Source organism: Brassica napus, chromosome A2 (genome assembly GCF_020379485.1).
Source record: "Brassica napus cultivar Da-Ae chromosome A2, Da-Ae, whole genome shotgun sequence".
In the NCBI taxonomy this organism is placed as follows: Eukaryota; Viridiplantae; Streptophyta; class Magnoliopsida; order Brassicales; family Brassicaceae; genus Brassica; species Brassica napus.
The window spans coordinates 12,505,770-12,531,834 of record NC_063435.1 but is presented as its reverse complement, the minus strand read 5'-3'; the positions used below and the strand labels follow the sequence as shown (position 1 = coordinate 12,531,834).

General features: G+C 39.3%; 4 protein-coding genes and 2 long non-coding RNA genes across 6 annotated transcripts; 1 reads left to right on the top strand and 5 right to left on the bottom strand.

Moving 5' to 3' along the window:
• Positions 1–4,573: 4,573 nt before the first annotated feature.
• LOC125587433 lies at positions 4,574–5,391 on the bottom strand. The gene is made up of 2 exons (XR_007323715.1): positions 5,019–5,391; positions 4,574–4,901 (listed from the first exon to the last, which is right to left on the bottom strand). It is a non-coding gene; the product is annotated as an uncharacterized LOC125587433 (long non-coding RNA).
• An 878-nt stretch (positions 5,392–6,269) lies between these two features.
• LOC106412176 (lon protease 2-like) lies at positions 6,270–7,621 on the bottom strand. Its single transcript, XM_048757907.1, has one exon. The coding sequence runs from the start codon at positions 7,439–7,441 to the stop codon at positions 6,620–6,622; it is 822 nt and encodes a 273-aa protein (XP_048613864.1). The 5' UTR covers positions 7,442–7,621; the 3' UTR covers positions 6,270–6,619.
• Positions 7,622–14,399: 6,778 nt separating this feature from the next.
• On the top strand, positions 14,400–15,831 carry LOC125587432. Its single transcript, XR_007323714.1, has 5 exons — positions 14,400–14,496; positions 14,569–14,675; positions 14,757–14,907; positions 15,014–15,121; positions 15,216–15,831. It is a non-coding gene; the product is annotated as an uncharacterized LOC125587432 (long non-coding RNA).
• A 909-nt stretch (positions 15,832–16,740) lies between these two features.
• Positions 16,741–17,270, bottom strand: LOC106422308 (26S proteasome regulatory subunit S10B homolog B-like; the record flags this gene model as incomplete). The annotated part of the gene is made up of 2 exons (XM_048752383.1): positions 17,020–17,270; positions 16,741–16,950 (listed from the first exon to the last, which is right to left on the bottom strand). Coding segments are annotated over exons 1-2 (333 nt in total), but the record flags the coding sequence as incomplete, so codon positions are not given.
• LOC125575334 (26S proteasome regulatory subunit 10B homolog A-like) lies at positions 17,208–18,266 on the bottom strand. Its single transcript, XM_048752382.1, has 5 exons — positions 18,140–18,266; positions 17,944–18,066; positions 17,570–17,883; positions 17,412–17,498; positions 17,208–17,327 (listed from the first exon to the last, which is right to left on the bottom strand). The coding sequence occupies exons 1-5, from the start codon at positions 18,264–18,266 to the stop codon at positions 17,208–17,210; spliced, it is 771 nt and encodes a 256-aa protein (XP_048608339.1).
• LOC106412168 (26S proteasome regulatory subunit S10B homolog B-like) lies at positions 17,564–20,588 on the bottom strand (the record flags this gene model as incomplete). Its single annotated transcript, XM_013853067.3, has 7 exons — positions 17,564–19,169; positions 19,249–19,347; positions 19,431–19,622; positions 19,696–19,833; positions 19,910–19,996; positions 20,075–20,161; positions 20,247–20,588. Coding segments are annotated over 7 exons (1,011 nt in total), but the record flags the coding sequence as incomplete, so codon positions are not given.
• Positions 20,589–26,065: the final 5,477 nt, after the last annotated feature.

Sequence of the window (26,065 nt, the reverse complement as noted above, 5' to 3'; positions counted from 1 at the left end):
TGGTGAGAACACACCGAAATTCAATAAAAAGATTATAAAATCGAATCTAGAAATATGTTTACAAAATAACAACTTATTTAAAAATCAAATGTAAACAATATATGTAATAATCAATCAAGTGTTGGAAATATTATTAGAAAATAATAATAGTGTCGTATAATATTGATCTTCATCTAAATTCCAAACCTGATTATTTATATGATAAATGATAAAAATACAATCTTATATAGTTTTAGCAATACAATTAATAGACTAAATACAAAGATATTTTGATAATATAGCAATTTTGAAGAACATAAATTAAATATTACATTCTTCATCGTAAAAGAAAAATCAACGGGCTTCAAAACACAACACAGACGACAAGCAACTCAAAACTTAAATTTAAAGATCCAACAATTAAAAAGATCAGGCAAGAAATAGCTAATCTATAAGACTATAACCATGACCAGTGTATCAGAAGTTCAAATAAAACAATGCACCAAACTCCAGGTACATTAAAACTTTTTTTTTTATCAAAGGCACATTAAACATTTTATTCTTGCCCTTACACTAATAGATTAGCTTCAGGGCAGACAAAAAAATTCAAATCCGAATAACCAAACCAAATCCAGTCTGAATAAGTAGTACCGAATCCGAACCGAATCTAGTTAAATATCCGAACATATTCAAATTTTTGGTATCTTGAAAACCGGAACGGGACCAAAATATTTCGGGTATCCGAATATATTTGATTCAAATTTATATACTTAAATATATTAACTATTTTTTTGTCATTATTAGTTAATTTTAGAATTAATATCCAAAATATACTTGAAATATATATAAATAGTCAAACTAAATATCTAAAATAGCTAATTAATGCTCAAAACACAAAAAATATTTGAAATCTCAATAGTACTATTTTATAAGTTACCTTCTTACGTACTCACTTGATTTTCACAAAAGTCAATTATATGAATACCATTAATAAAACTAAATTATAGCCAATTGACATTATTAAAAATTGTTTTGTTTTCTTTTTATTAATAAAACTTGAATTATATTTTAATTTAAATTACCCTCTTTAGAAAACCATATAAATAGTTAAAAATAAATATTAGATACATTTTTTATATATAACGATTTTTACTTTATATTTTCCCTAAACAACATAAATAAAAAAAATATGTATAAATTTTCAAAATAGATAAGTTTATATATATATAACATAATTTGCAAAAACAAAACTGGAAAGAATATTTTATGTTTGTTTGATAATATTTTATAAACTTTCAAAATTACATATAAAACATAATTTGCAAAATATTTTAAAAATGAAAATAATTTAGATATTTGTTTTTCATAGATAAAAAGTTTAGAGATCAGTTTCATATGTGTTGTGGTCATGTTAATTCTAAAAAACAAATCAATTACACAAATATTCTTAATGAATTAAAAAAAAATTTCTATTTTTTTTAATTAAATGTTAAATTTAATTCAAAGAATTTTTTTACATCAAGTGCTACTTATATAAATTGAGTGTCTATCTTTTTCTATCTGTTTTTCTATATCGCCTCATTTCCTTCCTCTCGCAACTCTATCTTGTACCAAACCAAGACTGCAACCCTCCATCAAACTTGATATATCCCTTCTTCCTTATAATGGTAAATTTGTTTAGCATGTTTTTATCAATCATTTTGACTAACAAGAATGCTGGCCAAGAAGGTTGTCCAAATTTTATTCTGTTGCCATTAATAAAAAATATATTTAAACAACATAACTGATCATCTAATATCATATCCTATTTCTCAAATCACATTCTAAATTAAGAAAAGTTACAAAATTATTAAATAATATTTACTTCAATTTCGTAGATATAAATTATAAAATGTTTTCACAATTCTACACACATTATTAACCAGTTAGTAATTAGTAGGATTTAGTTATTTTATAAATATTCATATAATTACATGAATTTTCAAAAGATTATAGATTATGTTTATTAATACAACTCCAATATTATATTTTGTTTCATATATTTTCAAAACAACACATATCAAATTTCATTTGATTTGTAAAATTTATTTAGCTCTAAGAGGATGAACCGAAACAAATGAAGCTAGGAAAACAAATTAAAAATTGTTGTTTAATTTGAAAAAAAAACATATGGAACTCAACATACCATACATTAACCAATCCAAATTATTATACATGAAATTTCATGTCTAATTAAAAAGAACATAATGATACTTAATATAATATTAATTTCATAATATGAATTAAAATGACTGAAAATTATAAACCAAAATGTAAATATTTATATCCATGCATGATAACATAATAGTATTTAATTCAATTTTTGTATTCATCATAAATATAAATTATAAAACTACTTAAAATTTATAAGAAACGGAAGCGAATATTTCACAATTATCATGATTTGATTATTTTATAAATATTTATTTTCTCGCATGAGCCAAACATATTTTATGTCAATTTTAGCTATTTTCGCATAAATTATTCAAATTTATATGTTATATATTATTTATTTTTTAGAATTTTAGAAATTTAAAGTATATGAATTTAAATTGTTTAAAAGTAATTTAAACGGGTTATTTGAACCCGAACCGAATCCGCAAATATCTGAACCGAACTTGAAGCAAAATTTGTAAATATCCGAATGTAGCTGAAATCTTTAACTTCAAAAATTCAAAACGTAAATAGACTCAAACCGAACCCAAACATGCACAGGAATGCCAACCCCTAATTAGCTTTCCACTTAGTAAGCTAATATAACTCACGTTTATACGCGGATCGTATCATAGAGTTATTAACACGGTGGGTCAGTTTCTAACTTTTTATTACAAGATAGAACACTTCTTGCTACTAAGGTAGTTTTACTCTACTTTTGCTACTGTACAAATTTTGATAATCCCATTATACCCTCAGTTTAGTCGAACAAAAAACGACTTATTCTTTTGAGTCTCTGGCTCGACGATAAAACTAAAAGTAGTGACTGTAAATTTTTTTGGCCGCCGACGAGGTTCACCGATGTGGACATCCATATCATCTTTGGGTATAATCTCAGCCAAAGTCTCTCATGCCTAGTTTAAGCCCCATTAATTTTGCAAGACAAGAGCACCACAGTCTCTTTAATCGCATCTTCCGCTTCTTCACCGATGTTGAATTCACTTTCTCCGGCGGTCCACAAGCTTTATCTTTCCATTGGTTCACCATCCTCCGCTAGGCTAGAACAGGCGACACTCACCACCTCGTTTCTACGGCTCTCTCCTAATTGATCTCGAAGCATCCAAAACCCCATCTGATAAATAGACGCTTCCTCTTATCTCATCCTCGAGGAAGAACACGCCAGATCTGGGGCCAAGCGAGAAGCGACTCGTTCTCGCGACGACTCGTTCTCGCGACTCAGTCATCACACATGGGAGCTTATGAATAGCTTGGATGACAATCTCGAAAGCCCTAAACTTCGTAAGCTTATTATCTCCAGCCTAAATTCAAATGTTTGGGCAAAACCTGACCTGAATCGGATTGTGGATCGTCTAAGTGGGTCTGCATTGAAATTGGAAGAAGATTACGAACTCGTAAGAGTCTAACAAGAAGAAGAAGGTTGGGCCCCGTTCTCTTATAAACCAAAGCAACCTCTTTGGAAGCATTTGTTTGAAGAATCTCTATTGTCTAGTTATTGTTTCATCTTACAAGAAAGCTTTGTCTTTTAACAGTTAAGAAATCATGGCTTTCTTTGAGGAGTGTAAAGGAGGGGAAGAGGAGAGGAATCTGGGAAGATTAACTCCAATGTTTAATTATGAAGAAGCAGACAAGTGTGTTTCAAAATAAAAGAAGAACCAGACAAGTAAAATGAAACATGGTGTTAGCAATGGAGTTTACGGTTCTACCTTAAGTCCTTGAAGATTTATGGTTTCTACTGTATTTTTCTATAGCCATGTAATGCATGCACCAAGGGATATAATGTAGCGACCATTATATGTTTTTGTGTTACATGACTTGCTCGCAATTTGGATATATCAAAACATGTACATCCGAAAAAAATCAGCATGGATACCACTTTCCTTGTCCACATGGACAACATTTACACTAACTTTTTAAGTAAAACCAAAGTGTAAATAAGTTTTTTTTTCTTTTCACGGTAAGGCCAAACTGTAATTCATACGTGTACATTTGCAACAATGTCCATATGTACATCGTCCACGTGAACACAGGAACATGGTATCCGCTTGTACATCAACGCATTGTGTCCACATGTACACTAACAATTTCTCAGTTTACGCACTTATTTACATATCTATATTTACATACAATTTCGCACTTGTCCATAAACGAAAACCAATATCATCATTACAATGCCCACACCTACATATGCTGCAAAATATCAATATGAAAACTAATATGATGTACAATAAAATTATTATCCACGTGTACATCAGTTTTTCTCTCTGTACAGATAGTTTCACAATATCCACATGTACATCCATTAATATGTACACATGTTCATTCTTTTCAGAATGTGTTCTTCTTTCTCACAAACAAGCTAGTGAAGAACATGCAAATTATAGTATATCCTCAATAAGCTTCATGTTTAAATGTTAAAGATTACAATCTATCAATTTATATGGTGAAAGATAGATTTGCAAAAAATATAAGTAACATTATCGCACAAAGACATATCCCACCTTCATGAACACTAACATTTTAGAAGGCATACATGACTAGAAAATAAGGAAAAAAAGAAGGATCAAGTGTACAAGAGCTAAATGAAATTAAAAAAAAATAGAACATGTTCCACCAAAGAATCTGCGCTACACCATCGCGAATCGAGTTACGGAGATTGAGGAGTGACTGAATCAGTTTCTGCCGCGTCAACTCGTTTCCAACACCGGCCACTGTTGGTGATTCAAAAAACATAACATTGAAAATATTCATTGTAAGGAACCACAGCTCATATCATTTTTAAGAAAAAAGCAGAACCATCGAAATCACCAGTAAATCATGTCACTCACTCTTTCGACGTTTACTTCCCACATGCATAGGTCAACCTACTCAGGGAATCTGTTTATGTTGTCATGTTGCTCAAATCTCAAATAGAGGATTCGAGTAAAGAGACGTCAAGATTAGCAGAGGAGGAGAACAAGCAATTACGGCAAGAAATTTAAGAGCGATTACGGCAAGAAATTGAAGAGTTAAGGAGATAGAGAAAGAGGAAAGAAAAAGAGATGGAAACAGAGATGGTACGGCTTGAGGAAAGGAAAGAGGAGGTAGCAATTACTTTGATTAGGTTTTAAGGTTATTCTCGTCTTTTGCCATAGAAAAAGTGTGTTGGTAGCTATAAGTGTCTTAGACTGTTATTTTAAAGTAAGAAAGTGACCTGCAATGTAATTGAGATGAAATCACATTTAATCGTGTTTGGTCAATAACTCGTGTCATTGTGACCCAAGAAACTGAGTCACTGAGCTCAATCAATCATTGGATCATGAGTACTTTTAACCTTTTTTTATTCTTTGATCAAGGGTCCTCGCAGAGTATATTTTGATTTCAAATCATGTAATATCGTTTCTGATAAAGTATTGGTTGATCCGAGATTACGAGTTATACTCAGCGTAAAACACTTCTCTACATTTCCATCCAAGGAAGACCAAACTCCAACATGTTTTTTGCAAGGACATGGACTGTACAAAAAGCGGAAACCAAAATTTGAGATTTTCTTGACCCATATATCATGAGCATCGTTGACTAGCAACTGATACAGGCAATCAGTGCGAGCGCGAGCATTTGAAACTGCCATAATAAAATAATATGCCTGCCGCCAGTGAGTTATAAAAAGGAAGTAGTTTGTTTCATACATTTATTAAGTAAACTTTAAAATTTATAACTTTTAACCAGTTCTATTAAAATAAATAAAACAACTAAAACATTTAATATTTTATATGATATGTTTAAGAGGTATAAAATAGTTAAATCAAAAGATCTTTTATATATATGACACACAACCAATTTTTATTTATTGTATTTTTTAACAATTAAATATGAGTATATACCATTTTGGTTGCTTAAGCACGAGAAATGTACTCTTGTTTTTTTTATTCTAAGCATCATAAAGTATTTTAAACAATTCTTTTATACTATTATTAATTGAGTTTAAGTAGATGAAACTTTTTTAAAAAGCTCTATTGTTCTTAAAAAAATGGATGTCATGCAGGCAAATGTACCATGACATATCAAAAGCCTCATCAGCAATTTAGCTAGACAGAAAGAAGCATAATAAAGAGTAATTTGTCTCATGGATATAAACACACCACTAGGCTCATCCTGCTCAACTTAAACCCTCCATCCAGTGAACCATTCTTAAATCAGAAAACACTCTTATGGCATAGACATAATACCGGTTAACCAAACCGGAACCATAACGAGCAATGACGCCAATGTATCCCCTAAACATTGACCCAGTGGCTCCACAAAACCACTAAGTCAATCCATAGCTCAAGCAGTTAACTCGGATTTTTTCATAAAGTTTTGTATATTCAATTACTAACAAGGCGGAAAGATATATATCAAACGCATAATATGTACTACCAGTGGATATCACCATCATCATCATTACTCACTAAGAGGACGAAGGGAAGACATCTTTGACAGCAGAAGCAGCAGTCAAGTAATTGAGTGTATTCCTCAACGTCTCTCTTTCCCTCTTCAACCTCGCCGCCGTATCCTCCAGCTCCAGCAACGCTTGCTGCTCTCTAGGCGCACCTTCGAACGTGCTTCCGACAAAGAACGAGAACGGTGTCGGAAACTGATTCCTCCTCAGATCCTGAACTTCCTTCTCCGCCTTCCCATTCAACCTGTTCGACAATCTAATCACTTCCTTCATCAGAACCTCCACCTCACTCGCCAACGCGTCTAGATTCTCTTCCCCGGAAGGACGATCCTCCAGCCACGTCACCTCCCCGACAAGGTAAGGTTTCGTTCGGACAAGATTCGTGACACGAAACCTCTCTTGTCCTTTGCATATCAAGAAGAACCTGTCGTCGACTAGCCTCTCGTGCTTGACTACCTCCCCGACGCATCCGACCTCTGCGGCGGAGCCGGAGACGGCGTCGGAGTAAACGACGCCGAAGCGGAGGTCGGACTCGAGGAGAGTGTGCATCATGATGCGGTAACGGAACTCGAAGATCTGGAGAGGGAGGATCGCGCCGGGGAAGAGAACGAGAGGGAGAGGGAAGAGAGGAAGCTCGACGACGTCATCGGGTTTTGGAGGGTTCGCGTTGTGATGCTTCTCGGAGAAAGAGGACGACGAACATCGGAAGGAGGTGAGCTTACACCGCCGGAGGTTACTAGCAAAGGCCGGTGAGAGAGGCGGCTTTGGTTTGAAAGACGGAGATAACGAAGTTGAAGACGGTGGTGAAGAGAGTATGTGTGGAAGCGCCATTACAGGGGAAGGAAGAAAGAAAAAAAGTTTTAAATTCTTTTATTTGAATTTATGTAATTTTTGTGTGTTTAAATAAAAAGATAAAAGATGTAATAATTGGCATGTCACGATTACTACAGATGTTCGAGTGATTGCGTTTTTGGTGGATAATAAACGAGAGGAGAGGAACAAGTATGAATCTGGATGTGGTGTTGAATATCCCAGGAGTTATGTTATCCATTTAGATAATTATTTAAAATGCCACGTGCTGTTGAGGATTCATCCTATAATCTTCGCTTTAATCAATACTCATCACAAGCCTAAACGAATCTAATCAATCATAAATCAAGCATAAAAAAATAACACACGAGACTTTGTTTACCCGGTGTTCACCGCACTTCTCCGATGTGGAGAAGCCGCTATACATCACCGGGGAGAGAAACGGTCTCTCAGCCAATCCACTATAATCAATGTGATTACAGAGTACGTCACCGGAGGTTCAGTCGTCTTCTTCCTCTCTCGATTACACCTAATCCGAGTTACAAGATTGAGGAAGAAGAACAAGACTATGAGACTAGATACACCAAGAATCACATCTCTCTCTAGCTCACTCTCACCAGCCCAATCTCTCTCTCATCTCATCTCTCGAGCTCTGTCACCTTCCATCTCGAGCTGTCGCTCTCTGTAACTAACTCTCTGTTGGAGAAGATAACGATGACTTGAAACCCAGAAAAAATATCCAGCTGAAGATAATGACAACTCACGTGCTCCTCATGTGCATATCATTAGCTTTAGTAAAACCTTCTGCTGGACCAAGAGTCTTTCCTTCTCTCAGCATATTCAAACCTTCTGTTTGACTTAGAAGCTTAGAAGATTGATGACACAATTCTACAATCTCCACCTTGGCATCGATCTTCTTGATGTCTTATCTTTTCTTGAGCTTTCCTCCAGTGATTGAGCAGACTTGCTCATCTTCTGTATCTCCCTGCATCTCCTTGCAGTCTCCTGAGAAAAATATACTCCTCAGCTTCATACTTCTCTGAATAAAACCCATTCAGCTTCATCTTATTATGAGCTTCACCGCTCAGCTTCAACGTTTCCTGAAACTTGTTTCCTCCACGCATCTTATTCAGTACCTATCTTGATACACCTGAAGACACCTTCGCCACTGCTCCCTTGAACTTTGTAAACCCAGTTACAGCCTTGACAACTCCCAGTCTTCAACCACTTAATCATCATCAATGAACAGACATGTAACTTGTTGTGATGTGAATCACAATCCCATTCCTGTGCCAATAACACACACATGCCTTCTTAAGTTTTTTTTCCCAGCACTCCAAAAACTTGTGTCACGCCAAACTTCTCCATTGATCTTCCTTTGGACTTTCCATAACCTGGAAACTTGAGAAAACCACTCACCAGTAACTCAACATACACTCCAAAAGCTTCTCCTTTGACTAGTATAGATCAGCCTATGATGCTTGACTTGTTACTGCAACTAAGGTCTTCAAATAATCTGCCAAAACCTGAAATGATGCTTTCTTGAAACTCTTGTAGAAACTGAATCACCACTGCCTCACACCAGAAGCCCTTTGACTCAAGAAACCTTGTAGACAACCTCAATAGCTAGTAGAAAACTCACTGCTAATCCTGAAGTTTTCCTCTACACCAATCTGTATGAACTTTCAACCTGAACATCACTCTTCACCGCTGTTGTGACCAGCAGAACACGCCGCCTAACTCAACCCGGTTAAGAAGACTTTCGATGTAGAGATCTCTGCTCAAACCCTGCTCAAACAAATCTGCCTCAACAGAACTTCAGACAACAAATCTGACCACCTGCTGACTTCTTTATCCCTGCCTCAAACTCACAGAACCTGTGACAATCCCTGAGACACTTTATGTAGTAGAAACCTGCAATTCTCTGACCTGCATAACTCCACCACAGACTGGTATACAAACGCCCACGTCTGTTCCAGACTTTACCGAGAACTTCAGTTCTCTGTAGCTCAATCCTTCTTGTGCTCTCTTGTGACAGTACCAACAACACTTGCTCTTTGTCTCCTTGTAGCTACTCTTAGAGAACTCTCTGAACTTGTTCAGCTTGGTTATTGACTCAAACAGCTCCACCTTGAATTGTTCTCCCTGGTCCCTGTGAATACCTGCAGTGACTCTGCCTCGATGTCGTTTTACTCTGTGCTTCCTGTTGAGAACCCATACTAACACTGCTGATATCCTCTTCACATCTCTGACCACAAGCTGAACCCTTTTTACTCCATCTGATTATAACATGTTGAGCTTGAACCTGCTGACACTGGCTTGGCTCTCTTTTACTCTTCTTGCTTCACAAAACCAACATGAATCTCTGTAGCTCTTGTAAGCTCATCCGCAGAACCTCTGAAACCTTTTCACACTGAAGTAGACCTGAGAACACTGTCTGAAACATAACACTGCTCCACCTGAAGTCAAAAAAACATCTAGAGATGTGCACTACAACACTTGTAGAGGCAAGACTCCACCTGAAACAATAACCTTTCAAAACCCCCCAATGTGTTCCTCTTCACATGAAGGTTCACTTCTCAGACTTATAACCATCCTGCACTTTCTTCTTTGATTCACTTAACCCCTTTGTGTAGCTGACTGTAAACATGGCTTCTTGCTTCTGAATTTTATTTCAGACTTATCAAAATTATATTAATTTTGCAGCCATTCAACCATAGTCACTAATACTATAACCACCAAGTGTCGCAGCTTCTTCCGAGCTCTCTAATCTGATTTCACTACCACCAAACTGACTGTGCTCCAACCTGTTATAGTCTCTACCAACAACACATCTTCACATAACACTTTAAACCCTGTGAGACCCTTCTGAATTTAACCCATCAACCTTTATATCTTGGCATACAGCTTCTTCTCATAGCCTCTGAATGCTACATCCTTGAGTGACTGCCACCTGCTGTGCTTTCGTCCTGCTGTCCCATACACACTAACATGTCCTCACAATCATTCTTTGAAGTTTCTCTCAGATTTCTCCATCTCCTGAAACTTCTCGTGTGTCTTTAAAATACAGAACACAAGCACCAATTGACCTGAGACATCCTGCACAGACTTGAACTTGTAGACTCCATGTTCAAAAGAACTACAACCAGCAAAACAAACTCCTTGCTTTCCTTTCCTTGAGCCATAAAACCAGAAACTTGTTTCATCTCTTTGGCTCCTTGCCACTGATATTCTATCAGCCTTCTTTCTCTTAAGAAATCACCACTTTTAACCCTCTGCAGAAACGCCTTGAGTGAGACAGTTAAACCTCTACCACGAGCTGCCTCTTCCACTCATACTCCTCCAAAGTTATCAACTTTGATCCCACAAGAAACTCTATTCCAGCATATACTCACATTGCTCCTAGAACTCTTGTCTTTTCTCTTGACGCATACTTCTGGAAGCATAACATGTTCCTGCTTCTGCTTCTTTCTTGATGACTTCACGCATTCTTCTAATAAGCCGTGACGTTTGTTTATGTGAAAAACGTCATGTGACATACCACAGAATCCCATCTGTTTTATCACTTTACTACCACTGAAGAATAACATCAAACATAACAACCTTGATTCATTTTTGTAGAAATAATCCTTGCTGCTACAAGCTCCATTATGATCCTTTTGCTGACCTTGATCATTACCACCTGAGCTTCTTACATTCACCAGAACCTGACCCTTAATCTCTGTGACTGAACCTGCAACTCAAACTTTCTGAAAACCTGAACCAGCTCCTCAAAATACCAAATCTGTCTTGTTCCAAAACCTGTAGAAACCATTCTTCTCTGCAACTTAACTTCAAACTTGAATCTTGAAAGCTTTAACAGTATCTGAACAGCCTTTGACACACATACAAACTCACTTCTAAAGCGTCCTTTAAACCTGAGATTCATAGATGCCACCAACTGCCATTCTTCCAAACATCCTGAAACCACAGCTGCATCTTCCTTCCACAAACAAGCTGACCAACAAACAGTTTGACACCAAACCTGAGCCTTGATCACTCTTTGCAAAGATAACATACCGCCCTTGTGATTTAGAGAGCTTCCATTCTTTATACACTGCAGTAGATGAGTATCCAGCCAGCACAACAAAACTTTGTGACTGTTGCAGACTGAGACCATTTGTCTCCAAGACTTAAACTTGAGGAAACTATGAACTGACTTTGATTCTGTAGCCTTAAGTCTGATCTTGACTTAACATTTTAACCTGAGATCCTCCACCTCAAACAGCCAGCATCAAACCAATTCCAGAACTGCAGAACAACATCACATATCTGATTCTTTACACTTCAGTCTATGGTTCTTCTTACGGTTGTGAACACAGCAACGTCTCTTGTGAGTCTCTAATTCCAAAACTCACACCAGCTTATAACTCTAGAGATGAGAGAGCTTAACTTACTGAACCATATGATTTCACAAAATCAGAAACCATTCGCTCTGATTGCATCTTCCTCGCGAGTTTTCTTTCCTCCGTCTCGGACGTCGTCGTCTTCCACAAACAGACGTCATCTTCTTCTTTCTTTACACTGGACATTGCATATCTTGCAACATCTACTGATTCTTCACTCTCGCAACAACGATGCGATCGAAACTTCAACTCCTCCGATCCTTCTTCGATTCTCCTTCAGAACCGATCTTGATCCGTTTCTGATGAATCCTTGAATCGCCTAAACCAAGGCTCTGATACCACTTGTTGAGGATTCATCCTATAATCTTGGCTTTAATCAATACTCATCACAAGCCTAAACGAATCTAATCAATCATGAATCAAGCATAAAGAAATAACACACGAGACTTTGTTTACCCGGTGTTCACCGCACTTCTCCGATGTGGAGAAGCCGCTATACATCACCGGGGAGAGAAACGGTCTCTCAGCCAATCCACTATAATCAATGTGATTACAGAGTACGTCACCGGAGGTTCAGTCGTCTTCTTCCTCTCTCGATTACACCTAATCCGAGTTACAAGATTGAGGAAGAAGAACAAGACTATGAGACTAGATACACCAAGAATCACATCTCTCTCTAGCTCACTCTCACCAGCCCAATCTCTCTCTCATCTCATCTCTCGAGCTCTGTCACCTTCCATCTCGAGCTGTCGCTCTCTGTAACTAACTCTCTGTTGGAGAAGATAACGATGACTTGAAACCCAGAAAAAATATCCAGCTGAAGATAATGACAACTCACGTGCTCCTCATGTGCATATCATTAGCTTTAGTAAAACCTTCTGCTGGACCAAGAGTCTTTCCTTCTCTCAGCATATTCAAACCTTCTGTTTGACTTAGAAGCTTAGAAGATTGATGACACAATTCTACACGTGCTCTATTAGATACCTCACATAGAATCAGCAGCACGGAGTCAAAGAGATGTTTGTAAGACTGAAGAAGACAGCCTCTGGAAAACAGAGCAAAGGCAGGCAAGCAGTACATGGCATGGGCTTAAGTGCTAGATCTGAAACCCATTAACTCAAGTATGAAGCTAACTTGCTCCACCCAGATGTAACAACAGTTCGCAATATCATCACACCAAAAACATAAATAAACTACAGATGGGCATGGCTTTCATGGCCCTTAGACAAAAGAATTTTAGCAGATCAAAAATTAAAAGATTACTCTGATAAAAAAAATTAATAGGATATACTAAAAATAAACTAAGTTGGTGAAAATCATCATTTTTTGTCAACAAATCATCATTTAATTATAGACAAATTAATGATGAAGGTTATATAATTAAATTATTCATTAATCCACTTTGATGTTTTTTATTTAATCGATTTATACTAATTTAGATTAATTTAGACTGATTTAAAATAGTTTAAATCGATTTAAACCAAAACCAAATTGAACAATATAAATCAAATTTTGAAAAAAAAATCATTTCGATTACCACCGGTTTACACGCTATACCGATTTTTTGAATATAGTATCTAACTGGTTACATAAAAACAATAGCAAAAGGAGAGTTAAGCTGTAAACGAGCATGAAAGGAATTAAGAAGAGAAAAGTGTTGTTGATGGTGACATAATCAGAGGGGAAAAATAATTGTTGATATTGTATTCTTCCTCATGTATGTATATGACCTAATAGAGATGCATCATAGAGATCATGTTAGGGTATTTTGTAAGTAGGATTGATTACAAAAAAATAGAATTAGAAGATTCCATTTAGTCAAATTTTACAGTTTTGGTTCTTTTACATAGTGGCTTAATTAAACCCGGTTAAAATTAAAAATTAAAAATCTATATATATAAAGGAGAGTTGTCTCTCTTCTTAGGCTATCCAGCTCAGCAAGGAAAGAGGGGCATTTTAAGACACGTGGCAGCATCTCTTTTCAATTCACGTTTGGTTTTGCAATGCCCACATCTGTTTTCAATTGACTTAGGAGAGATGATTAATCACGGCCAATCAATGGTTGTTTCGCTTCTGATGAAGTTAACGGGAAACAGAAGCCGTTATGGAAAGCATTCAATCGTCGTCGTTAACTTCCTTCTTAATTCATTTTTACCCAACTCCTTCCACGTTTTCTCATTAAATGCATCTCCTCTGCTTCCAGTCTGTGAATCTTCAGATATAAATAGGTGAGTCTTGATCCCGTAATCTCACAACTTTTCTTTAGCAGAATGATGAACTCCTCTCTCCTCCTTGCTGACTTGAAACCGGTCGCCGTAGCACCACCGTAGAATATTGTCTGAGATTATGGGTGTTGATATACTCTTCCTAGATGCTAAGGTAGTCCCGACGATATTAAATTCAAACCCTTTTAATTTTCCTTTAAGATCTTTGAGCGTTACAATTGACGATAGTATAAAAAACATTTGATACACATATCTTTTTAAGTCGAACCTTGTGCAAGCTACCATCAGTGTCCACCGTTTGAACACTTTCAATTCTGCATTATTTTCATGCGTGGGCACCATTCTCTTCTTAAATGTTAAACTCTCATTTCAATTGCAGGGCGTTTGTTTTTTTTTTTAACGCAACTTCTGGAAAACATTTTTACTTTGAGAAGAAAACTGATGCAGAGAGGTTTTATTTTGACAAGTAAGCGTTCATTCCTGTTTTATTCCACAAACGTTGAGTCTAGATACATATATCATCCACACTTTCGCACAGGTTGTGACGGGGAATACTTCAACCACCTCTTTGTTTGCGGTTTTGAAAAAGTAGAATCTCTGACCATAGGCGAGCTTAACGAGTTTGTAGTAACTGCTCAGCCTCAGGTCATAGTTAACAACTACTCTGTATACATTCCTTACACATTTCATGCTTCTCTTACCAATTTCCACCATTTATAAGCACAGGCAGTCGAGTTTCTCTGCACAGGCAAGGTCACCAATATTATGACTAATGGCTGGTGCTACATCTCTTGCTCTAAGTGTTCAAAGAAGCTCCAGCGAGGGATCTCATCATTCACATGCATCAGTTGAATGATACCAATGTCGACGTCCTCAGGTTCACAACTTTTCAAATGTGCTCATGTGATTAAGCATCTGCGCGGATCCACCCCAACCCAGTAGAACAACAACTTATATGGATCCATGTATGTCTTGTCTCTCAGGTGGAGCTTATTGCGGCGTATGAAAGTGATGAAGCTGTGTTTGGTGGCTTCGATGGGAAGATGACAAAACTAACTAATATCAGAGCCACTGAAGTTGGGCATCTTTTGGTAAGTCTTACTCTACGCCTCTTTTTCAAACCCATGACATTGGTTATTTATTCTATATATGTTGATAGTTTAACTTTGCTCTAATTGGCTGCAGGTGTTGAAAACCTTGAAGACAGTCAGCTCTCTCTGTACATTGCTGACCTTGTGGGCAAGAGTTACATGTTCCAGCTTATGTTGTCCCACTTCAACTTTACTTCCACACATCAGACATCAGACATTATTATCTCTTCCTTTCAAACCTTGGAAATTTGAAGAGACGTCAAGATTCCCTCTTACAAGTTGATGCAACCAAATTGAGTTACATTACATCCTCATCTTAACTGCAGAAGACTCCACCGAATCATCTTCAATTTCCCTAACGCCGGCTTCCACAGCAAAGAGACTGATTCAGTAAGTAAGTGCATGTTTTGGCATTACTGGTTTTTGTACTGATGTTTTGTCTCGCAGATGATTTTGTATACTGGCTGCTACTGCAAGTTTTAACTAAATAAGCTCAAAAGAATATTTACATAATTCTTTTTTACACTTTCACTTAAAAAGCATTTAGATTGGGGGAATTTTTTTCAGACGAGTCAACTTATATGTTTGTTTCAAATAATACGTATATATTCTCTGTCTGCTTTCAAAGTATTATTCAGGCTTACATTTATCAAAAATAACAATATGTGATATATACTGTACTAATCCCAATGGTCAATAATATAAAGCTAAGTTTCAAAGCTTTCACACTTTATCCAATAACAACTCTCTCTTGTGGACAAATGGCAACGATATCAAAAGAAATGAAATACATGAAATGAAATTGTCCGATCATACATTCAAATGTTAATTGACAATAAAAATTGTGATCTTCTAACAAATATTAAACTTTGTGTTATAATTAACCGACACTCCGTGCGTAAAATGTGAAGAACTGTTTCTCACAATTTAAAGTTAAAACATATTATATTTATTAATACAATTTAAAGTAAATTTTCATTTCCAAAAAGAATTAAAATATTTTTTGATCAATAAATAAAATATATTTTAATATAAAATAATTTTATTGTAAACTCACCCGCCCGTAGGGCGGGCCAACCACTAGTAGACAATAAAGAAACCTCAAAGACTGTTTCAGCTTCTCTTTTATATGTGCTTTAATGCTATTTGGTAACTAAATCTGAAGGTATCAAAACTGGTTCATAAATGCTCGAGTTTGGTGATTCCTAAGATGAACCATGCAATTAAAAAACACAACAGAGGTTCCAAGCCATCTATAACTCAATCCAAAAGTGAGTTGTATCCCTTCTACTTTACGTTTCTGATCTCTACTCTCAGAAACCAGCACTGTAATGTGCACTGGACTCAAGTTTCTTCGCTTCGCCTAGTTTCGTTACAGCCTGAAAACAAGTTTAAAATATCATCATAAGAATAACACATTGCAACAACGTTATATAATAAGCAGAAGAAACTTGCATACCTTAATGAAGTCGTTGGGGACAACGTAATCGTGCCCTGCACGTAAAGCTAACATCCCTGCTTCGGTACATATGTTACGCATATCTGCTCCACTGAATCCCTGTAAAGACAAGTTTTAAAATGCAAAGCTTTTGTTCTGCTGCATAAACAAACAAAAGACATGAGAGTGTGTAACGAACCTCAGATAGCTTCACGACTTTTTCGTAGTCGATAGCTCCTTGTTTAGTAATACCAGAAGCATGAATCTTAAGGATTCTCATTCTGGAATCTTCGTTTGGCAATGAGAACTCTATCTTCTTATCGATTCTACCAGGTCGTAGAAGGGCAGGGTCAAGAACATCAGGTCTGTTCGTTGCCATTATAACTTTCACCTGAAGAAACAGAGATGAACTCGTTTAGACAAAAGTTCATCAAAATTTCTAGATGAAAGAAAAAGATACCTTATCAAGTTCGTTGAATCCATCAAGTTGAGAGAGAAGCTCGACGAGGACTCTATTACACTCACTAGTATCTCCTTCTCCGTAGCTGGATCTACGTCTACCAATAGCATCAATCTCATCCATAAAGACGATGCATGGCTACATAACCAGAAGAAAAAACTAGCTTATCCATAAGGAAACAATACAAGTCACACCAACAAGTAGACATCAAGAGAACTTACTTGATGTTCACGAGCATACTTAAACATCTCTCTCACCATCAATGAACTCTCTCCCACGTATTTGCTAACAAGCGAACTAGAAACAACCTACAAAACAACATATTCTCCTAAAACTTAGTATATAGCCCACAAAAATAACGACCAGTTATATAAACTCTTAAGGTCTCTAACCATCAAGAAAGTTGAATCGATATTGCTAGCGATTGCTTTGGCTAACAATGTCTTTCCGGTACCAGGAGGTCCATAGAGAAGAACTCCCTGTTACATTAGGTCAACATAATGAATCATCTTGCAGGATAGAAAAAAACAGGAAGGGATCCAAAACCAACCTTGGGAGGCTTTACACCAACTCGTTCAAAAATGTCAGGATCTATGAGAGGACGTTCAATCCAGTCTCTTACATCTTTGAGTTGATGAGTTAACCCACCAAGATCTGAGTAACTAACATCACCACCATCATGTTGATACACCATCTTCTGAACCAATGGATTAACCTCAGGAGGGAGGATTCTCATTATAGTAAACGTTCTTCTCTGAAGACTAACTCTGGTTCCAGAAACTAGCTTTGACTGAGCCACTAAGCTTGAGCGATTCACTATGTAACGAAAGCCTTCGTTTACTTTCACAAGAACTGAGATCAAAACTGTATATTAAAGCCAATGATCTGAAACAAACCAAAAATCAAGAAAATCAAGAACGTTACATCTTTCTTTGCCTAGAGGTTGCACAACTTCTCCAACCAATTCCGCATGAGTAGTGGTAAAGTACTTGAGTTCGTCTTCAGTTTCTTCGAGTCTTATCTTTAAAGCTTCCAGATTCTCTTTTACTGATCAGAAACACGCAAACTTGAAGCACAAGCAATCGAATGGAAACCTTAGGGTTTAGAAAGGAGTATTTACCAGTTTTGGTTCTTTCTTGGTTAATGTTGCGAATGAGGAGTTTAGACTTGCATCTCATAATGGCTATGCCTCTCTTCACTTTCTCGTCATTGATTCTTCTCTCTATCTCTTCATCTACGTCTTCCATGGAAGCCTTTGAAGTCACACAAATCAAGAAGAAGAAGAAAACTTTACTATTGCTCCGCAAGCACACTTGCTATCATTCCAAGTTTCCAACGTATCAAGTATGATTTTTTTTTTTTATAACTGAAAATACCTGAAACTTTTCTTTTATTGAATCCCGCTATTTTATACATATTCATAAAGTTTTTGGGTTTACAGTTCAACCCCCACAGATGCACATATTCTGAAAACAGGGCCCCCTGAAAAACGTCATTGGTGGTAAAATTTCTCATATGAGTATCTATTTAATATTAGTATAATTTATCTGGTAAATAAATTTTAATATAAAATAAATAAGACCATTTAAAAATAACACATGTGTTGTGGATCTCTCACTGTTATAAGAAAATCTCTAAAAAAGAAATTGTTTGAAATATCACAAATTGGATATCACTTTTCAAGAATACTTTTATCAAAAATATCATAACATTTGGTTTTAGTATTTAATGATTATTGTTTAAAGTTTAGTATTTAGGGGTGTAATTAGATTTATAAACTTCTATTATAGTTTTAAAACATTTATAAATGATTTAGGAGAGTTAATTTAGTCTTTTTATCATAATTTCAGACAATTAACAAACCTCAAATACTGTTTCAGCTTCTCTTTCATATATGCTTTAATGCTATTGGTAGGTATCAAGCTGGTTTATAAATGATAAAATAGATGTACAGAGAAGAGTTTGGACTTTGGAGATTCCATCCATGCAAAGGAAAAGTACAACAGAGGTCTACCCCATCTAACTCGATACATAAGTGAGTTGTGTCCCTTCTACTAATTTACACGTTTCTGATCTCTACTCTCTCAGAAATCAGCATTGTAATGTGCACTGGACTCAAGCTTCTTCGCTTCGCCTAGTTTCGTTACAGCCTGAAAGCAAGTTTAAAGTTATGTTTATAAGAAGAAAACAGTGCAACAACGTTATATAATAAGCAGAAACTTTACTTACCTTGATGAAGTCGCTGGGGACAACGTAATCGTGCCCTGCACGTAAAGCTAACATCCCTGCTTCAGTACATATGTTACGCATATCTGCTCCATTGAATCCCTGTGAAGACAAGTTTTAAAATGCAAAGCTTTTGTTGTGTTTTGCGTATAACAAAGACAAGTCATGAGAGTGTGATGACGAACCTCAGATAGTTTCACGACCTTTTCGTAGTCGATAGCTCCTTGTTTAGTAATACCAGAAGCATGAATCTTAAGGATTCTCATTCTGGAATCTTCGTTAGGCAATGAGAACTCTATCTTCTTATCGATTCTACCAGGTCTAAGCAGCGCAGGGTCAAGAACATCAGGTCTGTTCGTTGCCATTATAACCTTCACCTAAAGAAAAAGGTCATGAAACTCGTTTAGACACATGTTCATCAAAAACTTACAAGATGAAAGAAGAAGATACCTTATCAAGTTCGTTGAATCCATCAAGTTGAGAGAGAAGCTCGATGAGGACTCTGTCACACTCTCTAGTTTCTCCTTCTCCGTAGCTGGATCTACGTCTACCAATAGCATCAATCTCATCCAAAAAGATGATGCATGGCTACATAACCAGAAGAACGTTTCAACATTTCAGTACAAGTCACAACAACAAAAAGTGAGAAAGAAAGAGAACTTACTTGATGTTCACGGGCATATTTAAACATCTCTCTCACCATCAATGGACTCTCTCCCACGTATTTGCTAACAAGCGAGCTAGAAACAACCTAAGAAACAGACATATACTTCTAAAACTTAGCATAACCTAGAAACGACTAGTTATACAAACTCTTAAGCTCACTAACCATCAAAAAAGTTGAATTGATATTGCTAGCGATTGCTTTGGCTAACAATGTCTTTCCAGTACCAGGAGGTCCATAGAGAAGAACTCCCTGTTACAATAGGTCAACATACAACATAATGAATCATCTTGAATATTAAGAGTCGAAATAAAACAAGAAGGAATCCAAAACCAACCTTGGGAGGCTTTACACCAACTCGTTCAAAAATGTCAGGATCTATGAGAGGACGCTCAATCCAGTCTCTTACATCTCTGAGTTGATGAGTTAACCCACCAAGATCTGAGTAACTAACATCACCACCATCATGTTGATACACCATCTTATGAACCAATGGATTAACCTTAGGAGGGAGGATTCTCATTATAGTAAACGTTCTTCTCTCAAGAGTAACTCTTGTTCCAGAAACTAGCTTCGACTGATCCACTAAGCTTGAGCAGTGCACTATGAGACGAACTCCTTCGTTTACTTTCACAAGAACTGAGATCAAAACTGTATATATAAGCGAATGATCTTGAAACAAGAATCAAAAATCAAGAACGTTACATCTTTCTTTGCCTAGAGGTTGCACAACTTCTCCAACCAATTCCGCATGAGTAGTGGTAAAGTAGTTGAGTTCGTCTTCAGTTTCTTCGAGTCTTATCTTTAAAGCTTCCAGATTCTCTTTTACTGATCAGAAACACGCAAACTTGAAGCACAAGCAATCGAATGGAAATCTTAGAGTTTAGAAAAAGGAGTCTAGACCAGTTCTGGTTTCTTCTTGCAAGCTGTTGCGAGTGTTGAAAACACACGTGTACTTAATAATGGCTTCGAGTCTACTCGATATCTCTTCCATGGAAGCCATATACAAATGCCTTTGAAGTTTACAAATCAAGAAGACGAAAAGCTTTTTATAAACACCTGGAACTTTTTTTTTTAAACCCCGCTGTTTTATACATATTTGTTGATCGGAAAACGGTGATAAAGGAGATGTGGGTTTAACAAAGACGTTTTATTATGGTCGGAAGAAACGTTCAGTCGGTTACAAGAGAAGTAAAGAGAATGCGACAGAGAAGAGGCCGGTAACTCGACGAGCTACCGGAAAAGTACAAATAACGGCAAGATGAAGTAAAGGTGAAAACCCTAATCTAGCCGCCAAGTGTTAGTCAGATGATTTCGGATCCCTTTCTCATTCCTCTTCCTTCTCCTTATATAGTCATCTGATGTGTCGTTCTTGACCTAGCTTATGTCGTCTTCGTGGACTTTCCTTATTGGGCCGAAGGGCCCATATTTATTCGAGTGGTCGCCGAGCTGGATGCCTCCTAGTCGACGACGATCGACTCAAGGTGTTCTAGAAGCGAGCCGAGAGACTGACCTTTTAAGCCGACTGTCCGAGCCATCGCTTTCTTTGGTCCGGGCCAGGCCTTCTATTCCTTGGGCCTTGTGGGATGGTTAGATCCATCCCCTACAGTAAGTCCCCCCGGTCCATCAGTGAGCGAAGAGTCGCCTAGCTCATGATGGATTCTGGAACTTGAAGGTTCAAAGGAATAGAATTCCTGTCGGGAAGTTAAAGCGATGGGTCGATGAGTCGCGGAAAAGGCTGCGGTAATGCCTTCTCTCTGAGTTGTTGAATCGCAGGTTCCCAGATTTTGATCGGCGTGTCTTGGTTAATTGTCGGTTTAACCGATTTTAGGATAACCGCTGGTTAATTAAGACGAGAAGCCGGAAAGTCGCGGGAGTCGTTGGGATCTTAGGGAGAGTTTCGAGGCCCATTTAGGCCCGTTTAGGCTAATGATGGCACCTCGAATTTTCCCCCCTTTTTCCTTCATAAATGCATCGAGAAGTCGAAACGTCGCGAGGGTCCGCTGGGTTTTTAGGGAGAATTTCGAGGCTCATTTAGGCCCGGATAGGCCTAATGATGACGCCTCGAGTTCCCCCCTCTATTTTCCTTATAAATACGCAGATCCCCTCTCATTTCTTCAAGTTTCCTCCGCGATCAAAGGTACTTTCTCTCTCCTTTCCTTATCTCTCTAAGCGTTTGTTAGATTCGTTCAAAGCGTTCTTCACTGTTCCGTTCCGCGATGTCGTCGGGTCAGAGGCTATCGAGGCAGCAGAAAGGGAAGGGAGTCGCCGCAGCGTCGAGTCCGACAAGGAATCTCGATGGGGATCGTGTCGAAGATCCGGAGGTGATTCATCGCGCGGCGATGATGGATACGGCAAATCTATCTCATTCCCAGAGACTTCTGGTCGCGGATGCTGCGAGGCTTGCGAGAGAAGGAGGCGAAAACGTCGTTGCGAGGGATGCGATGGAATGTTCGAGAGACGGGCAAAGCGGAGCGATGCCTGCTGACTCGGTCACCCTAAGAGCTCGCCCTGCGGGAGGCGGCCCCTCGGAGGACGATGATTCTGAGGCCGAGTTACTTCCGACTACCTTTTACCCTGAAGGAATTTTCGAAGAGCTTCCTCATCTCCATCCCGACTTGTTGCGTCCTGCCTTCTTGGCCGGTCAAGACTGGGAGGGCGTAGAGAAGACGAAATCAACTCTGAGAAGCGTGAAGAGGGTTCTTCGGGCCGCGGGCGCCGTAGGCGTGACCTTCCTTGTTCCTACGGAAGTGTAGAGGCCCTGGTCTCCTCCGATTGGGTATCAGACGGTGTACGAATCCTATTTTCAGGGAGACACTCGTTGTTGGTTTCCCATTCCACGACTGATCACAGCATACGCTAGACGCCGAGATATCGCGATCAGTCAGCTGCTGAATGGCTCGCTGCGACTAGCAGTTACTTTGTCGGTTTTGGCGGAGCAGATCGATATGCCAATGAGCGTTAGGTCGTTTGAAGAGATGACCTCGATAACCGACATGAAGGACGGCACTTACTCGGTGAAGATGCGACTGAACTGCAATGTGTGTGCCGGTCATCCGAACAAGACGCAGAACTGGCAGCGTTCCTACTTCTTCCTCAAGTCTGACAGCTCGGCCTTCGAGGAACCTCCCCAAAATGATTATCGAGTTCTTTGGAACCGTTCTTGCGGTAGAATATTCTGTCGCGAACCGTAAGCAACTTGTTGATTCTAATCATGTATTTTTTGCTTTGTATGCAGTTGGCCATCCTACCTCTCCAGTCTATCCCGAAGATTTCCTGAGGAGTGTTCGTGCCGTATCTCTGCTTCGAACCTATCGTTGGTCAGAGATCACCGTTAAGAAGATCCGTGAGCTTAAAGATCGAATCGCTCGAAGTACGTTCTCTCGCAGCTCTAGACTATGTTCTTTTAGTCGCAATGTTTACTCGTCGCGTCCTGACCTCTCTGCCTTGTGTTTTCAGGAGAGTGGAGATCTGATCTTCCGATCGTTCTTCCTATCCGCACTAAACGACTAGACATCTTCCCGAAGGACATCCAAAAGCAAATTTCCGAGGCAAAGAGGATGGGAACTCTTCCTGATTTGAGTGCGATACTATCTGCCCAGCTGGGGTTGATCGGTGGGCAAGGGTCCTCGGCGGCGGTTCCTCGCGTTGATGCGATCCCTACTTCCAGTACCAGAAACGTAGGGAAGGGTAAAAAGAGGAAGAGGGTGGCTCGGAAACCGAGAGGAGTGTCGAGGAAACGAGCGACGTTCCTCCTTCTGGTGAACTCCAGAAGAAGAAGAAGAGGAAAAGGGCAAAGAAGAAGCCTGTTAACGAAGGATCGGAGGATCTCGAGGGACCGACTGAAATTGAGGGGGGAGGCGTTCAAGAAGAGGAACTTCGACCCGAAGAAGAGGTTCTCGAGGACGGGGCCTTAGGAGAAAAAGACGACGAGGAGGAGGCCGTCGACGGGGAAGAGTCTGAGGCTTCCCTCGGAGACGCCCGCTCGGATAATCTTGAAGAGGAGTCTGAGGGGTCGCCACTTCTGATACGGGGGCGCAGCGACGAGGTAGGTAACGAGGCGAAATCTCCTGCTCCGATGTCTCCTTATGCCGAGGCTCCAGTTCGTCCGAACATCGGAGCTGTTCAGACTGGTACCTCTTCTCGCGGTGACGCCATCTTGAGGAGGGTACCCGGAGTTAGCTTTCCCGACAAGGTTGACTTTCACTATGAGGGACCGGCTCCTTTGGCGTACGTCCCGGAGAAATGCGGGGAGCTCCTTAGTCAATTTAGGGGAAGGGCGAAACCTTTGCCCACTGTGAAGGATCTTATCTTCGGGGGCGAGTACGAGGAGGCTGCAAGGGCCAAGCTGTTGGTAAATAGTTTGACTTCCTCTTGTCTTTTTCTTGCCCCATTTCCCTAGTGCTAATGCCTTACGGTTTTCGTTGCTTCGCGTCTTTTAGGGGGATAGCGCGATGAACGTCGTGATTGACAAGTACGATACCGCGCTGAAGGGAGCTTTGGGCGAGCTCGAGCAGGCCAAGAAGGAGTATGCGGAGAAAGAGGAAGCTTCTGCTCGTCAGCTAAGCGCATCGAAGGCTAACGTCGAGAGACTTAACGGGATGGTCACTCGCGCATTTGCTCGGAGGGATGAGCTCAAAGCCGATTTAGTGGCATCTCGCGGAGTCATCCATGAGCTAGAGCAGAAGAATTCCGAGCTCGAGAGTGAGAAGGCTTCGCTCGCTGCATCTCATGAAAGAGAGATGAAGCGCCTTAGGGATTCCAGAATCCTAGAGGTCACAAAGGAAAGGGGAAGAGTCGAGGCCGAGATGGCTGCGAAAGCTAACCGTCGCTTCGAGAGAATTCGTTCCCGAGAAGAGCGGCGAGGCCCCTATGATGAAGCTCGGTTACTCCATAGCCAAGCCTTTGGGACCAGGAAATGCCTTGAAGCCATAAGGAGGGCTGGGAGCGACATCTCGCAAGCTACTATCGAGATATTCGCGGAGCAAGAGAGGAAATACGAGCAAGAGGCCGAGAAGCTCAAAGTGGGCGAGATACCCGCGGGAGATCTCGCACTCTATCCTCTTGTGTTGGACTCTCAGTTCGTGGATGCTCGAATCTTGGCGAGTCTTGATCCGTATGGGTCTAACGCCGGCTGGATCGATCCTGAGACTGCGCTGACTCTTCACACTCCGCTTACTCATCTGACCGAAGAACGGCATGCAGACCCGACCCCCCACGTTGAGGGTCCTTCGACTGCGCTTGAGGGAGAGACGGGTGACCGAGGGAACCTTGCTGCTGAAGATAACGCTCCCCTGCTCGTACTTTCGGACACTTCGGCTGAGGGGTCCCGTCGAGGCAATGAAGAAGGGAATGTGGGGACGTTTGAAGAGGTTCCGAGATCAGATGAGATGCACGTCTCTCCGGTTGCTCGTGAGTCGAGTGTTAGGGCTTCGGAGCTTTCTGCCCTCAACGATCGTGAGAGCGACCGAGAGGATTAGCGTCTTTTGTATGTTGTTTTCTTTTGAGTCCCGGAGGACTTCTGTTGTTGTTTTCTTTTCTAGAATTCTGCCTTCTGGGGCTTTTGTTCTTGTTTTCGTCGTTTCGAACTCTTTGAATTGCTTAAGCTGTTTTATTTAACTTAGACTTGTTTATCAAATGCACGATTTCTCAAGATTCGGAGTGACTCTATTTGTTCGGTATAAACGATGTTCGAGACGTCGAATCATTATAGTTTTAAGCTCATCATGACTTTGTCTCGGTCGATCTCTTTGAGTCGCGACCGTTTGCCATTTTGAGTTTAATCGTTAATTATGAGTTCTCGACTTTGACGGTTCCAAATCGATCCTAACGTAATTTTCATGTGTTTGGTTGGCCAGACCTTACTTAGTCAATTATAGGGTGAATTGGAGTCATTGTCTCGGCCGTGTTGGTTTAGGTCGCAACACGGTCGACTCCCGTGAATACGTGTCTGATCAGGACGTATTCAACGTGGGATGCGAGTGCCGATACATTTGTTCGAGAAGCCGGGGCGTGCTCGTGTAGGCATCGCTTAAGTGATCGTCTGCTTCGGAGATCGATTCCTCGGGGAGGTTTTGTGTTTTTTTTTTATATTTCGGCTGGACCCTTTTTCTTTGGGCTGCCTACGTATCCCTTTGCGGGAATCAAGCCATTCGT

Coding starts and splice junctions, on each gene's coding strand:
- LOC125575334 (XM_048752382.1), bottom strand. CDS start 18,266: ATGGAAGACGTAGATGAAGAGATAGAGAGAAGAATCAATGACGAGAAA. Junction 18,067..18,139: donor CCAAGAAAGAACCAAAACTG/GTAAATACTCCT, acceptor GTTTCTGATCAG/TAAAAGAGAATCTGGAAGCT. Junction 17,884..17,943: donor ACCTCTAGGCAAAGAAAGAT/GTAACGTTCTTG, acceptor TTTAATATACAG/TTTTGATCTCAGTTCTTGTG.
- LOC106412176 (XM_048757907.1), bottom strand. CDS start 7,441: ATGGCGCTTCCACACATACTCTCTTCACCACCGTCTTCAACTTCGTTA.